Source organism: Hyla sarda, chromosome 11 (assembly GCF_029499605.1).
Source record: "Hyla sarda isolate aHylSar1 chromosome 11, aHylSar1.hap1, whole genome shotgun sequence".
NCBI lineage: Eukaryota > Metazoa > Chordata > Amphibia > Anura > Hylidae > Hyla > Hyla sarda.
The window spans coordinates 42856111-42871052 of NC_079199.1; the positions used below are offsets into that span (position 1 = coordinate 42856111).

At 43.2% G+C, this 14942-nt stretch overlaps 1 protein-coding gene across 2 annotated transcripts in view; it reads right to left on the reverse strand.

Moving 5' to 3' along the window:
- Positions 1–14942, reverse strand: part of TRMT5 (tRNA methyltransferase 5) — a 276752-nt gene that overhangs the window by 8382 nt on the left and 253428 nt on the right. For both annotated transcript variants that reach the window (XM_056547370.1, XM_056547371.1), the window contains exons 2-4: positions 12718–13355; positions 7322–7446; positions 1511–2162 (exon numbers count right to left, since the gene is read on the reverse strand). In XM_056547370.1, the coding sequence (XP_056403345.1) occupies positions 1511–2162; positions 7322–7446; positions 12718–13355 (1415 nt within the window). The remainder of the gene's footprint in view (positions 1–1510; positions 2163–7321; positions 7447–12717; positions 13356–14942) is intronic.

Sequence of the window (14942 nt, forward strand, 5' to 3'; positions counted from 1 at the left end):
TGCTTCCCCGGTGTCGGTATGGAGGAACGCCGACCGATGGATATCAGGATGGATGAACAAGGGAAAAAACGGTACTGGTAGCGCAAACCACTGCAGGAGCTGTTTCAGGTAGATATACTTCTTTATTAAGCAGTTGCACGGCTTAATAAAGAAGTATACCTACCTGAAACAGCTCCTGCAGTGGTTTGCGCTACCAGTACCGGTTTTTTCCTTGTTCATCCATCCTGATGGATTTTTAGAAGGAGAGGAGGAAAAAACGAAAAAATAAAATTGGCCTGGTCCTGAAGGTGAAACTGGGCTTGGTCCTTAAGGGGTTAAACAGATTTATAAATTGTTTCTATTTAAAAATCTTCATCCTTCCAGTACTGAACTGTTCAGAGCAGGAGAGGTTTGCTCTGGGGGATTTGCTTGGTCATGGACAGAGGTGTCAGCAGAGAGCACTGTGGTCAGACAGAAAATAAATTAAAAAAAAAGAAGTAGTATACAGCAGCTGATGAGTACTAGAAGGATTAAGATTTTAAATAGACATAAAATTTACAAATCTGTTTAACTTTCTGGCACCAGTTGATCTAAAATAAATTACCCCTTTAAAGCCATAAGAACACAAAAGTGATTCTGTATGGTGCCTCCATACAGCACCAGTACAAAGGAATTCTCCTGTTTACCGAGGCATAATTTAAAGGGGTACGCCACCCCTAGACATCTTATCCCCTATCCAAAAGATAGGGGATAAGATGTCTGATCGCGGGGGGTCCCGCCGCTGGGGACCCCTGCAATATAGCATGCAGCACCCACCTGTATCTGCTTCCGGCAGCGCTGGGAGGTTCTGGCTCCCGACCATGGGAACGGAAGATCGTGACGTCACGACTCCGCCTCCATGTGACATCACGGCTCCGCCCCTCAATGCAAGTCTATGGGAGGGGGCGTGACAGCTGTCACGCCCCCTTCCATAGGCTTGCATTGAGGGGGCGGAGCCGTGACGTGTCAATGCTCCGGCCCCATGATCGACAGTAATCAGACCCGGAGCGAACACGCTCTGGGGACTGATTTTAACGGGGTGCAGCGTGCAAGATCACGGGGGTCCCCAGCGGTGGAACCCCCGCGATCAGGCATCTTATACCCTATCCTTTGCATAGGGGATAAGAAGTCTAAGCGCCGGATTACCCCTTTAAACCAGTGTCCCCAAACTGTGGTTCTTCAGCTGTTGCAAAACTTCATCATCCTTTATGCTAAACAAAGTCAGCGCATGATGGGAGTTGTACCTCTACAACAGCTTGAGCCCAACAGGTTGGGGAACAATGATACAAGACTTGTGCCTGGTACCGGAGGCATATAGGAGTACAGTACAGCTTTATATACTTCTTCAAGTGCTGTATTAGGGTTCTATTCAGTACAGTGCCATGTACATCAGGTCTTGAGACAGTTTTCACTCCACATCATATTTGCCCTATGGATCGACATGATGACAATATTGCAGATATAGACAACCCCCTCTATAGTTCCCACTCACCTCGGTTATTAGTTTGGCTTCCATAAAGAGTGTCGGCAGGTAAATCAAACGTAATGCACATCATCTGCTTGTTAGGAGCGACCTGCCGTACAAGATGGATGGAGCAAGTCTCCAGGGTGGTTCCCAACCTCTCCTCTGCCCGATCTTTTACTTCTTTCTCTGGGTTGTCATCTTTGGAGAAGCCGTAGCAGTGCACCATCGGCAGAACGCTCGCGTTGTGAGGCTGCTCTTCCAGGAGATGTTTAAACGCATCGAGGAATTCCAAAGCCAATGCTGGCAAGTTCATGACAATGTGAAGTCTGTTCTTCCTATCTGTAGAAAAGGACTTGATATATTTTAACAGTTCTTCCTTTACCACAGTCCTGATGAACGCCCGACCATCAGTGTTGAAGGCCTGGACCCTTTTGTCCACTTTATTCAGTTTGCAGTTGTGTACGAGCCATTTGTAGGACTCTGGGTTTAAATCGTTTGCAAAAACAATGCAGTTTTTCCTGGCAGCCGGAATAGCAAATGGTCCCACTCCAGCAAACACATCAAACACCACATCCCCGCTGTTTAGGAGACCAGCGATGCGATCGTGTTCTGTACCCAGTCGTGAATTCCAGTAGACTTTGGAAAAATCAAATTCATAAGTGAAGCCATTTTCTTTCACCTGAAATATTAAAAAAGACAATATAAGGCAGTGGTCTTCAACCTGCGGACCTCCAGATGTTGCAAAACTACAACTCCCAGCATGCCCGGACAGCCAACGGCTGTCCGGGCATGCTGGGAGTTGTAGTTTTGCAACATCTGGAGGTCCGCAGGTTGAAGACCACTGGTCTAAGGCACTGGACACAAGACTCACAGACTGTGTGATGAGAGCGGGGTCTGTGGCGATGGCGATAGGGATTCTCTCACATTGGACATACACACAAAAGGCAAGTGCTACATAAGGCTGCACCTTGATTGTCACTAGAGATGAGCGAACTTACAGTAAATTCGATTCGTCACGAACTTCTCGGCTCGGCAGTTGATGACTTTTCCTGCGTAAATTAGTTCAGCTTTCAGGTGCTCTGGTGGGCTGGAAAAGGTGGATACAGTCCTAGGAAAGAGTCTCCTAGGACTGTATCCACCTTTTCCAGCCCACAGGAGCACCTGAAAGCTGGACTAATTTATGCAGGATAAGTCATCAACTGCCGAGCCGAGAAGTTTGTGACGAATCGAATTTACTGTAAGTTCGCTCATCTCTAATTGTCACCACCGGCTTACAGTGTTGTGATGCATTGTAACTAATACAGTGAATGGGATTGCATTGTAGCACTGCAACCAGGAATTCACCTTAGGGCTCGTTCACACGGCCTCCTGCTCCCGTCAAAAAATGCCCGTTATGCAACCCGTTTGCTAAGTTTGCAAACGGGTTGTAAAGGGCTGTAAACGGATCCCATTGATCTCAATGGGATTTTTTTTTTACAGTCCTTTATCACCCGTTATGTTTCTAACCCGTTATTTTTGACGGCCAAAAGACGTTCCATGCCCATTTTTTTTGCCCGTCAAAAATAACGGTGAAAAACGGGTCTTTTAAATTTATCATTGAAGTCTATGGGAAACGGGTTACAAATGGGTTACCCTTTTTGTACCCATTTGTCCCTGTTAATTTCAATCCGTTTTTCACCTCTATTTTCTTCTGAGCATGCTCAGAAGAGGTGGCATGAATCAGGAATTAACGGATTAAAGAAGTTCTCCAACTGAAATCTTTTATCCCCCGCTGTGCCCGGGCTGTAAAACTATACATAATAAACTTTCACTTACCTGCCTACGATCCCCCGTTATTCCGATATCGCCGTCTCGTTCTCCGGTCCCGATCTCTTCCTCTTCCTGCGGGTCGGTGACTTCACTCTGCGCTCAGCCTATCAGCGTCCGCGACGGGACATTGCTGCGGCCGCTGATAGGCTGAGCGCAGAATGAAGTCACCGACCTGCAGGAAGTGGAAGAGACCAGGACCGGAGAACAGGACGGCGATATCGGAACCGGGGATCGTAGGCAGGTAAGTGAAAGTTTATTATGGTTTTACAGCCCGGGCACAGCGGGGGTTAAAAGTTTTAGCTTAGAGAACTCCTTTAAAACGGGTGCAAACGGATACAATATAGGAGTTTTCAACCGTAAAAAAAAAAAAAAAGTTACTAGACCAGTTTGCAATCCGTTTGCACCCTTTTTTTAATGTTCCGTTAATTTACTTGAACAGGTGAATATCGGGACGGGAACCAACGGCTGTGTGAACTTAGCCTTAGATATATTTCAGGTAACGTCACACAACCCTATTAATTTTCATTTCCTGCGATGCAATGTGATTCGGACAGCAGTGGGTTTTGGCTGTACGACCCATATTTCAGTGTACTAAGATCTTATATCTATAGGTAATGTAGCCGGTCACTGACCAGGGGGAACACAATGATAATCAAATAAAAATAAAATCACAATTTAGCTCCTTTTTTGTAGCTCTAGTGTTCAATACATACGGCATATTTATGAAGCTTCATAAAGACTTCAGAAAAACATTAGGGCTCATGCACATGACAGTGTAAGAGCTTTGTATAACCCTCCAAGATTTATGATGTCATTGGGGCTCTGCTGCATCGCCGTATTACTTTGATTTAAAGGGGAAACCCTGCTGCCCCAGCGTTCAGAACATTTTGTTCCGAATGCTTGAGGCGGGGTCGTGATGTCTTTGCCAAACCTTCTAAAATGCAAGTCTATGGGAAGGGGGCGTGGCGGTCACATGCCCCCTCCCATAGACTTGCATTGAGGGGGCATGGCCGTGACATCATGACCCCGCCGCCCACACCCAGCTTTCTAAACAAATGCCGGGTGCTGCATGGAGACGGGGGGTCCCAGCAGCCGGACCCCCACGATCAGACATCTTATCCCTTATCCTTTGGATAGGGGATAAGATGTTTAGGGGCAAAGTACTCCTTTAAACAGAACCTGTCATCACTTTCATGGTGCCCAAACCATGTGTCATCAGTGCAGTCCCCGCAGTCTTCTCCCTGCTCGACAGAACTTGATTAAAGATCTCTCAGTGTCTGAGACCTCGATCAATCAAGGCCAGCGGTGCAGCGAGAAGCCACCCCATAACTTGTAGTTCAGGCAGTATGAAAATATTTTCCATAAGATCTTCTTCCTTAAGATTTATTAGGAATAAATAACTGTAGACTCAGATGCTGTACAAGGTTTTCACTACACAGCGACAATTGAGTTTAACTATTGAGTGACTGAATTTCCACATGCTTAGTGTTTGGCTTTGGATTGCAGCTTCATCTTCATAGCTACAATCAATAAAAATACAAAATGTCACAGTGTAGCCCTGGCCTTAGAGAGACATCCTCCCAGATATACCTCTGCAATGCAGGGCTTCCATGTCTCACTTTGTACAGTACCTTACTGTATGGAATGAAGGAGATCTGGATGCTGGGATTTTTTTTTTTTTTTAATCAAGTACAGTGATCCCTCGACTTACAATGGCCTCAACATACAATAGTTTCAACATACAATGGTCCTTTCTGGACCATTGTAACTTGAAACCAGACTCAACATACAATGCTATGGAATCTGCCAAACCTGTCAATGGCTGGAAGAACCGACCAATCAGAATGGACATTTCACTGGTAAAACCCATGTATTCCTAAAGTGCATGCACTGACTGGTGTCTGGTAGCGCCTCCTATAGTACAGGGAGATATTACATGTTCTCTACTACTCTTTACCTCTGCCAGGGTTACCTGCTCTTTTGGACACCAGGTGAGGGCGGCTCCATTTTCCTTTTTTTTTTATTTTTTAGGACATTGCATGTTCTTTACTGGACCCTGAAGAAGCTCCTGTCCTCTACATAGACCAGTGTTTCCCAAAGAGGTTGCCTCCAGCTGTTGCAAAACTACAACTCCCAGCATGCCCGGACAGCCTTTGGCTGTCCGGGCATGCTGGGAGTTGTAGTTTTGCAACAGCTGGAGGCACCCTGGTTGGGAAACACTAAAATAGACAGTGATTTACAGCTTCCAGCAGATCTTTCTTACTTTTATATATAGGATTTGCTTTATCTATATTAGTTATCTACTTATTTTTGTTATCTACTTAAGTTTAATCCCCACTTTTTCCTATTTTTGTATGAAATTTTGGGGCTTCAGAACCAATTACCAGGTTTCCATAGAGTTCTGATATCAACATACAATGGATTCAACATACAATGGTCGTCCTGGAACCAATTAATATTGTAACTTGAGGGACCACTGTACAATAAATGAAAACAAGGTAGAATTCTACACCTCACAGTTTAGGGATGTTTAACCCTTATCAATTGACTTTATCCTGCTCTTACTAAAGCCATGTTTGAGCTCTTAAGAAGCAGAATAAATAAGATCTGAACAAAAAGAAATAATAAAAAAAAACTGTTCACTTCTCCCAAATCCTTTCTTCAGCCTCTGGTCAATGAAAATGGCACCTAGAAATAATGTAGGTGTAATAGTGGAGGAGGATGAGGAAAAGGCCAATCTATTAGCAATGCCTTCTCTATTTATACAGAAAAATCCGATGTCAGATGACATAAGTAGAGAATCTAAATTCTCCATCAAACCTCACCTGTTTAACCCCAACAAAAAGTGTGGTGCCACCTCATTAACATTAATACACACAAATCACCGTGCCCAGATGGCGTCCATACCAGGGTCTTCCTTTGGATTAGCACAGTATGGTTTTGGGTTGATGTGAAATTGTTTCGGGATGAACTGTTGTGGATTTTCACTGCGGATTGTGTAAAAATCCTCAACAAAAAAAGTTAATTGTAAAGTTCTAGCAGATGTAATCTGCAGCATAAGACTAGGGCGACTACATGGCGACTTTGGCAGTGACATGGGTTGCCTGTCTAAAGGTCACTGTCACGCTCAAGGACTGTATGTGAATGGGTTTGTGTTGTGACCCACAAGAGGCCGCAATCATAAATTTATTCTGGATTTATGGCGACTGCATCCAAGTTACCAGGTAAGGCAGCTCACACAGGTTGTAGATTGGGAGGAAAGCAGAGACAAGGCACTTTGTAAAAGGGATTTAGAGAGAAAACGGAGCTCATAGTACAAACTCTTCAGGGGATTGGAGGGATCAAACACTCCTCAGCATTAGCATCTGTCATCACAATGGAGAAGAGATCTCTTATGGATAATTAATTCCAGGAATGAAGAAGCGCTAATACATGAGAGCTAGTGAAGGCAGCATCCTGCACACACATCCAGCATGCATTACTGGGATATTCCCAAGCAAAGTATGAACCTTAAAGCAAACTGAATAATGGGGTTCTGCTTATGAATCAAGATTGCAGCCACATTTTCCACATCCGAGATGTCTTTAGCCTTTAAAGGGGTTATCCAGGAAAATACTTTTTTTTATATATCAACTGGCTCCAGAAAGTTAAACAGATTTGTAAATTACTTCTATTAAAAAATCTTAATCCTTTCAGTACTTATGAGCTTCTGAAGTTTAGGTTGTTCTTTTCTAAGTAATCTCTGATAACACGTGTCTCGGGAACCGCCCAGTTTAGAAGAGGTTTGCTATGGGAATTTTCTTCTAAACTGGGCGTTTCCCGAGACACGTGTCATTGGAGATTACTTAGACAGAAAAGAACAACCTTAACTTCAGAAGCTCATAAGTACTGAAAGGATGAAGTAATTTACAAATCTGTTTAACTTTCTGGAACTAGTTTTTTCCTGGAATACCCCTTTAAATTTTGGCTAATGTAAAATACAAGTTAACAGAATGATGTTTTGGCAACTGAGAATAAGAGGACACTTACCTTTGTCATCATATTTTCCTCCCCAGCCAACACTTCCATTTGGAAGTTCCTATAGGTGGTGTCAATTATGTTGGTTTTATTGACAACAGACTTAAGACCAGGATTCTTGTCCAATATCACCTGACCTGACAGGATAAGAAGAGAAGACATTAAGTATACATTATTGTTGTTTCATGTGTGTATCTAAAAATGCAACAGATGTCCTATCAATCACAGTTTGGGTTTTATTTACAGCCAGGAATTGGACCAGGTCTTGTGTTGTGAGATCAGGAAGGTCTTTAGTGACCACAGTAGGGCCAGCTCAACCCAACAGGCAGTCATAGAAAGGCTTCAGCCGGCTCCATCCCCCTTGTACTGACTTCCTGCAATGCTACATTGAACAATACAAATAAAGTTGTATTCAGGTCACCCGTGTTGCTTGCTCCTCCACAGGGCACGGATCAGAACTTGTCACGGCCCCAGCAACATAATATATGAAGAAAGAACCAGCCGATCCCGAAGTCAAATGCATGATGTGTTTACCACTAATGCTAAAACCATTTTACTCTTAAACCATTGAGGTTTATGAGTTTCAGACGTGAACACGCCCTAAAAGGGTTATCCAGGATTAGAAAAACAGAGCAGATTTCTTCCAAAAACAGCGCCACAGGTTGTTTGTGGTATTGTTGCTCGGTTCCATTGTAGAGGCGTTGGTCCTGTTTTGGAAGAATTTAGCTTTATTTTTCTATTCCTGGATAACCCTTTTAATCATGGTACCATTCTAAGGTGGAAGCCGGCTATATGTATGTGAATGGAACCCACAGAGGAGGTAGAATTAGTTTTGTTAGCAAAGCCGCCACCACTGAATGATCAGTACAAAGTACAAGCACAAACATGTTAAAAATACATCTGTATATAATGCATATAAATAACCCGAAACAGAAATTATTACTAGGGATCGACCGATATCGATTTTTTAGGGCCGATACCGATAATCTTTGGACTTTAAGGCCGATAGCCGATAACTTATGCCGGAATATCGGTATATTTCAGCTTCTCTCTCCCTGCCTGTCCTGGGGTCCTCCTTAGTCCAGCCACTGCCGCTGACCCCCCCCCCGCCTATCCTCTGGCCAGAGACCGCCGCCGACCGCTTCTCTCCCCCTACCGGTCCTTAGTCCAACCACCGCCGCTGCCCCATTGCCTCCCCCATCCCCGGTTTTATAATTACCTGCTCCCGGGGACCACGCTACTTCTGGCTGTGGCGGAGTCCTGAGCTGTCACTGTGCGCACTTACGGTGACGCCGCGTTGAGGATGTTACTCGTCATTGCGCAGCACACAGCGTATCGCAGGACGCCGCATGAGCCAGAAGTAGCGCAGACCCCTGAGAACAGGTAATTATAAAACCGGGGATGGGGGAGGCAATGGGGCAGCGGTCTCTGGCCGGGGCGGTGGGGTGGGGGTGGATGTGTGGGGCATTAACGGATTATCGGCAAGGTAATTGCCGATACCAATAACGTCCAAAATCGTGAATATCGGCCGATAATATCGGCCAAACCGATAATAGTCGGTCCCTAATAATTACGGTGGAAGAAGAAGTATAAAACACAAGAATCCAGGATCACAGACAATGAATGAATTCACTTATACTAAATGGAGCAGATAAACATATATACAGTATGGGGAATTGTTGACCAGTTGCCTATAGCAACCAATCAGATCGCTTCTTTCATTTTTCAGGGACCTTACGGAGCAGATTCTGCTACCTATTGACTGCAATGGGTAGGAACTTATGTAGCAGCAAATACACAGCAAAATACGCTAGATGTGACCCTGCCCTAAAAAGGGAATCTGCCATCAGTGTCACCCACACTAACCTGGTAGTGTGGACGACACTGATGATAATGATACTTACCAATCCTTGGCCCCGTTCGCCTGTTATGCTCATTATTCGGCTTATGATGTGCAGCATGCTTGGTGTACAGGCGGAGCTCCAAGAGCACGCTGACTTACCATTGCTGCTTCTTCATGCCTGCTCGCAGCCAGGCCAAGTGAACGAGGAGGATAATGGGCAAACAGGACCACGGATCAGAGGTAGGTAAGTATAGTTATCACCAGTGTTACCTGCCTATACCAACAGGTTAATCAGGTGATACTGATTAGTTTCAAAAATTCAAACAAAGCAGTTAGGCACCGCTGCACCTCTATGTTGCTATTCTATCAGCAGAGGTGTGTTCTCTGTGTTCTCCATTGGGGATGCACCTCCATACAGGTAATAGCACAGTCCTAATCTGTCAAGCAATTGGAAGAGATAGGAGCGGGGGGAGACAAAATAGGAGCGGGGGATACCTGACCTGTTGCTGTCAGGTATCAATCCCAATGTTCATTTTCCCCGCTGCACTTTTATATCTGCACTTATGAAATAAAGAAGATTTGACCTCCACGAATAGGTGAGTGCTATCTCTCTACCTATTGCAGTGTTTCCCAACCAGGGTGCCTCCAGGTGTTGCAAAACTACAACTCCTAGCATGCCTGGACAGCCTTTGGCTGTCCAGGCATGCTGGGAGTTTTAGTTTTGCAACACCTGGAGGCACCCTGGTTGGGAAACACTGACCTATTGCTTGACTGATTATAGATTTCCTTTTAAGTCCCATAGGTATGCTAGTGTTTAATCTTAGGATCCAGTAAGTATCCATCTCTATCGTGTAATGTTTTTCTACATAAATCTCCTCCTCTTGTTGGCCTATTTACAGTCTCAATAGCCCAAAGGGGGTTGTAGATTTGTAATGACAAGTAACAAAATGTCTGGAGGCACTGGATATGTTCCCTCCCCTTGTGATATCGTTTATGTATAGTTTATGTATTCCAATGCTCTTATCTTTCGTTTTTGTGGGGTTCAACCCACATCCATTATACGGCATTGTTTACTCTCTGCGATCAGACACCTTTTCCCTGGTCTCCCTGCTCTTATGTGTCTTGCTGCAGTTTCCGTTCTGTCCACTATGGGCTGTGCCTGGACTCCCTAATGGATCCTCCTCCAATCCCAGTAATGCACTGCATACAGACTGATATATGCAGTGCATATATAAGTCTGCCACACCTGCTATTCCTGGCCTCCGCAAGTCAGCATTGTGGCTGATCATCCTGCTCTGCTAGGTCTCTGTACCCTGCCTAACCTGAAGCCTGTCTGCTGATCCTGAACCTGCCTGTCTACTGGACTTGCCTATTGCCCCACCCCTTGGACTCTTTACCTGCTCTGTTAAAAAACTCCCCTCGAAAACATTTTTTTTTTTAAATCAACTGGTGCCAGAAAGTTAAACAGATTTGTAAATCACTTCTATTAAAAAAATCTTAATCCTTCCAGTACTTATGAGCTGCTATATGCTCAACATGAAGTGCTTTTTTTTTTTCCCCTTTCGGTCTGACCACAGTGCTCTCTGCTGGCACCTCTGTCCTTTTTAGGAACTGTCCAGAGTAGGAGCAAATCCCCATAGCAACCCTATCCTGCTTCAGACAGTTCCTGACATGGACAGAGGTGTCAGCAGAGAACACTGTGGTTGGACAGAAAATAAATTAAAAAAGAAAATGACTTCCTGTGGAGCATATAGCAGGAGATAAGTACTGGAAGGATTAAGATTTTTTTAATAGAAGTAATTTACAAATCTGTTTAACTTTCTGGCACCAGTTGATTAAAAAAATTATTTTTTTCCAGGCGAGTACCCCTTTAAGTGTTTGTTTGCCTCATTCCTTTAGCAATAAATACTCATGAGTAAAACAAAAAAAAAAAAAAACAATAATAATACAATTGTTTTCTAGTATTTTTCATAGTAAACAAAACCTTTGTAATCCGCTTCTGTTCCCATAATTATTCTTGTTTCAGGTTCTTTATATGCCCATGTTTTATAAGTACTCTAGTTACATACAGATGTATTTTTAACATGTTTGTACTTTTAATATATTTGCCTATGTACAGATCATTCAGTGGTGGCGGCTTTACTAACAAAACTAATTATACCTCCCCTATGGGTTTCGTTCACATACATATCGCCGGCTTCCACCCTAGAAGGGTACCATGATTACCAGCGCGCTGACGTCAGTGGTTGAGTGTGGAATGGTTTTAGCATCAGTAGCTGGGTTCACATCACGTTTTTGCCATACTGTTTTCAATCCGTTTTTCTAAAGTAAACCGTATGGCAAAAAAAAAAAACGGATGGAACAGTATGGGAAAAAGTAAACCGTATGCGTTTTTAAACTGTATACTGTTTTTAAAAGTGCATACTGTTCCGTCCATTTTTATAAAAAAAGAAACCATACGTTTTTGATAATTTTGTCCATTTTTAATGGGAGGGGTGTTGGGTGGGGACTTTAGGATGCAAATGCGCATGTGCAAAGTAAAAAACCGTACACGGTTTCCCATATGGAACTGTATACATGTGCTTTTCCCATTGACGTCCATGTTAAAAAAAAAAACGTATGCGGTTGCAGTACGGTTTGTAAACCGAAGTCAAAACCGTGGTCAACAACGTTTTTGTCTCTGGTTTAAAAACCGTACTGCAACCGCATACGTTTTTTTTTTTTTTTAACATGGACGTCAATGGGAAACACACATGTATACGGTTCCATATGGGAAACCGTATACAGTTTTTACTTTGCACATGCGCATTTGAACCCTAAAGTCCCCACCCAACCCCTCTCCCATTAAAAATGGACAAAATGATCAAAAACGTATGGTTTCTTTTTTTTTTATAAAAACGGACAGAACTGCATGCTCTTTCAAAAACAGTATACGGTTTAAAAACGCATACGGTTTACTTTTTCCCCATACGGTTCCATCCGTTTTTTTGCCATACGGTTTTCTTTAGAAAAACGGATTGGAAACAGTATGGCAAAAACGTGATGGGAACCCAGCCGAATAAGTGAAATCTTGCATTTGGCTCCGGGATCGGCTGGTTCTTTATTCATACTTTATAATCCTACACCAGTGTTTCCCAACCAGTGTGTCTCCAGCTGTTGCAAAACTACAACTCCCAGCATGCTCGGAGAGCAAACGGTGCAAAAAGTCATCCTTCAGCACACAGAAGACGAAAAACCTATTGTGGAGGAAACCTATGGCAGCGTTATCCAAACAGGGTGCCTCCAGCTGTTGCAAAACTACAACTCCCAGCATGTCCGGACAGCCAAAGGCTGTCCGGGCATGCTGGGAGATGTAGTTTTGCAACAGCTGGAGGCACCCTGCTTGGATAACACTGTGCTAAACTGGTACATAAGGAAAACGTGTAGAGGAAGAGGGTGCAGTTGCCCATAGCAACCAAACAGATTTTAAAAGGCCTCTGAAAAATAAATGAAGCAATCTGATTGGTTTCTACGGGCAACTACTCCACATATTTTTCGATTTGCCATCATGAAATCCTATACATACCGATCAGATTCTTGTAAGGAAGCTGGTGGTCCCGGAGATTCATATGAGCAATATGTCCAATGCGGCTGAATCCGGATGTGACATCTTGTCCTTTGGGTAAAACAGCTTCTAAGATCTCATCAGTCTTAAAGTTGTCATAGGTGAGCAGCAGATCAACATGTACGACCTGCGGGCTGATGTCCAGCTGCCTGAAAATCTCGCGATCGCGGTCATCGAATGAGTCCTCCGATGTGACGAGGAACGGGTCCAGGATAACATTCTTGTCATTTTCATCTTTAGGGTCATCTATTATTCTTTTCACATGTGGCCGGTGGAGGAGTTTGTGTTTGAGAGATTTCATGACTTTATTAATGATTTCTTTCCTAATTTTAAGAACAGGAACTTGTACCGTTTTAGTGAAGGCGTCACGGTCCAGATTCACCATTCCACGAACACTGGGATTAGGAGAGAACAATCCGGTGTCCTCAGGACTCTCCCTTATTTCTGTCATGGCTGAAAAACCTCTTTGTTTCTGGAATGTACAGAATGGGTATGGGTCACACAACCACAGCTTGGACTGGGCTAGGACTATTTTCTTAAAGGGGATGGTGCCATAGGAGTTTAGCAGAGCTGCCCAGTGGTAACACTGTCTAACAAGCCTGGAAAAGAAACAAATAAATAAATAAATGTGTAACTTTATCCCCTTAAGGACGCAGCCCATTTGGGACTTAAGGAATTTTATTTTTAAGTTTTCATTTTTTCTTCCTCGCCTTCAAAAAATCAGAACTCTTATATTTTCATCCACAGACTAGTATGAGGGCTTGTTTTTTGCGCGACCAGTTGTCCGTTGTAATGCCATCAATCACTTTACCATAAAATGTATGGCGCAACCCAAAAAATACTATTTGTGTGAGGAAATTAAAAAGAAAAACGCAATTTAGCAAATTTTGGAAGGTTTCGTTTTCACGTCGTACAATTTACAGTACAACTGACATATGTTTTTTATTCTTTGGGTCAATACGATTACAATTATATCCATGATAATATACTTTTCTACTACTGTTGCGCTTAAAAAAAAAAAAAATCTCAAACTGTTTAACCAAATTAGTACGTTTAAAATCCCCCTATTTTAAGACCTATAACTTTTTCATTTTTCCGTATAAGCGGCGGTATGTGGGCTCATTTTTGGCGCCATGATCTGTACTTTTTATTGATACCATATCTGCTTATATAAAACTTTTAATATTTTTTTTTATAAATTTTATTTGGAATAAAATGTTATTAAAAAGCAGCTATTTTGGACCTTTTTTTTTTTTACGTTCACCGTACGGTATCATTAACATTTTAATAGTTGGGATATTTACGCACACCGCGATACCAAATATGTATATAAAATATTTTTTTTTTTTTACACTTTTTGGGGGTGAAATAGGGGAAATACGTTTTTATTGGGGAAGGGGGTTTTCAAAATTTTTTTTTTACACTTTAATATTTATAGCAATCATTTGATTGCTAATAATGTTCAGTGCTATGCATAGGACATAGCACTGATCAGTATTATCGGTCATCATCTGCTATGGTCTGGTCTGTTCAATCGCAGACCAGAGCAGAAGACCTGTGGAAGGCAGCGGAGGCAGGTGAGGGGACCTCCGGCTGCCATGCTGGATGATCGGATCGCCGCGGCAGCGCTGTGGGCGATCCGATCATCCATTCAAAGTGCCACGATGCTGTGAACTGTATTGATCACGGCATCTGAGGGGTTAATGGCAGACATCTGCGCGATCGCGGGTGGGTCCCTGGCTGCTATCAGCATAGGACGTAAAAGTACGTCCTGGTGCTTTAAGTACCAGCTTACCATGACGTACATTTACGTCCTCCGTCGTTAAGGGGTTAAAGGGGTACTCCACTAGAAAATATTTTTTTTAAATCAACTGGTGCCAGAAAGTTAAACAGATTTGTAAATCACTTCTATTAAAAAATCTTAATCCTTCCACTACTTATCAGCTGCTGTATGATCCACAGAAAGTTCTTTTCTTTTTGGATTTCCTTTTTCTGTCTGACCACAGTGCTCTCTGCTGACACCTCTGTCCATTTTAAGAAACTGTACAGAGCAGGAGCAATTCCCCATAGCAAACCTATCCTGCTCTAGACCGTTCCTAAAATGGACAGAGGTGTCAGCAGAGAGCACTGTGGTCAGACAAAGGAAATCTGAAAAGAAAAGAACTTCCTCTGGAGCATACAGCAGC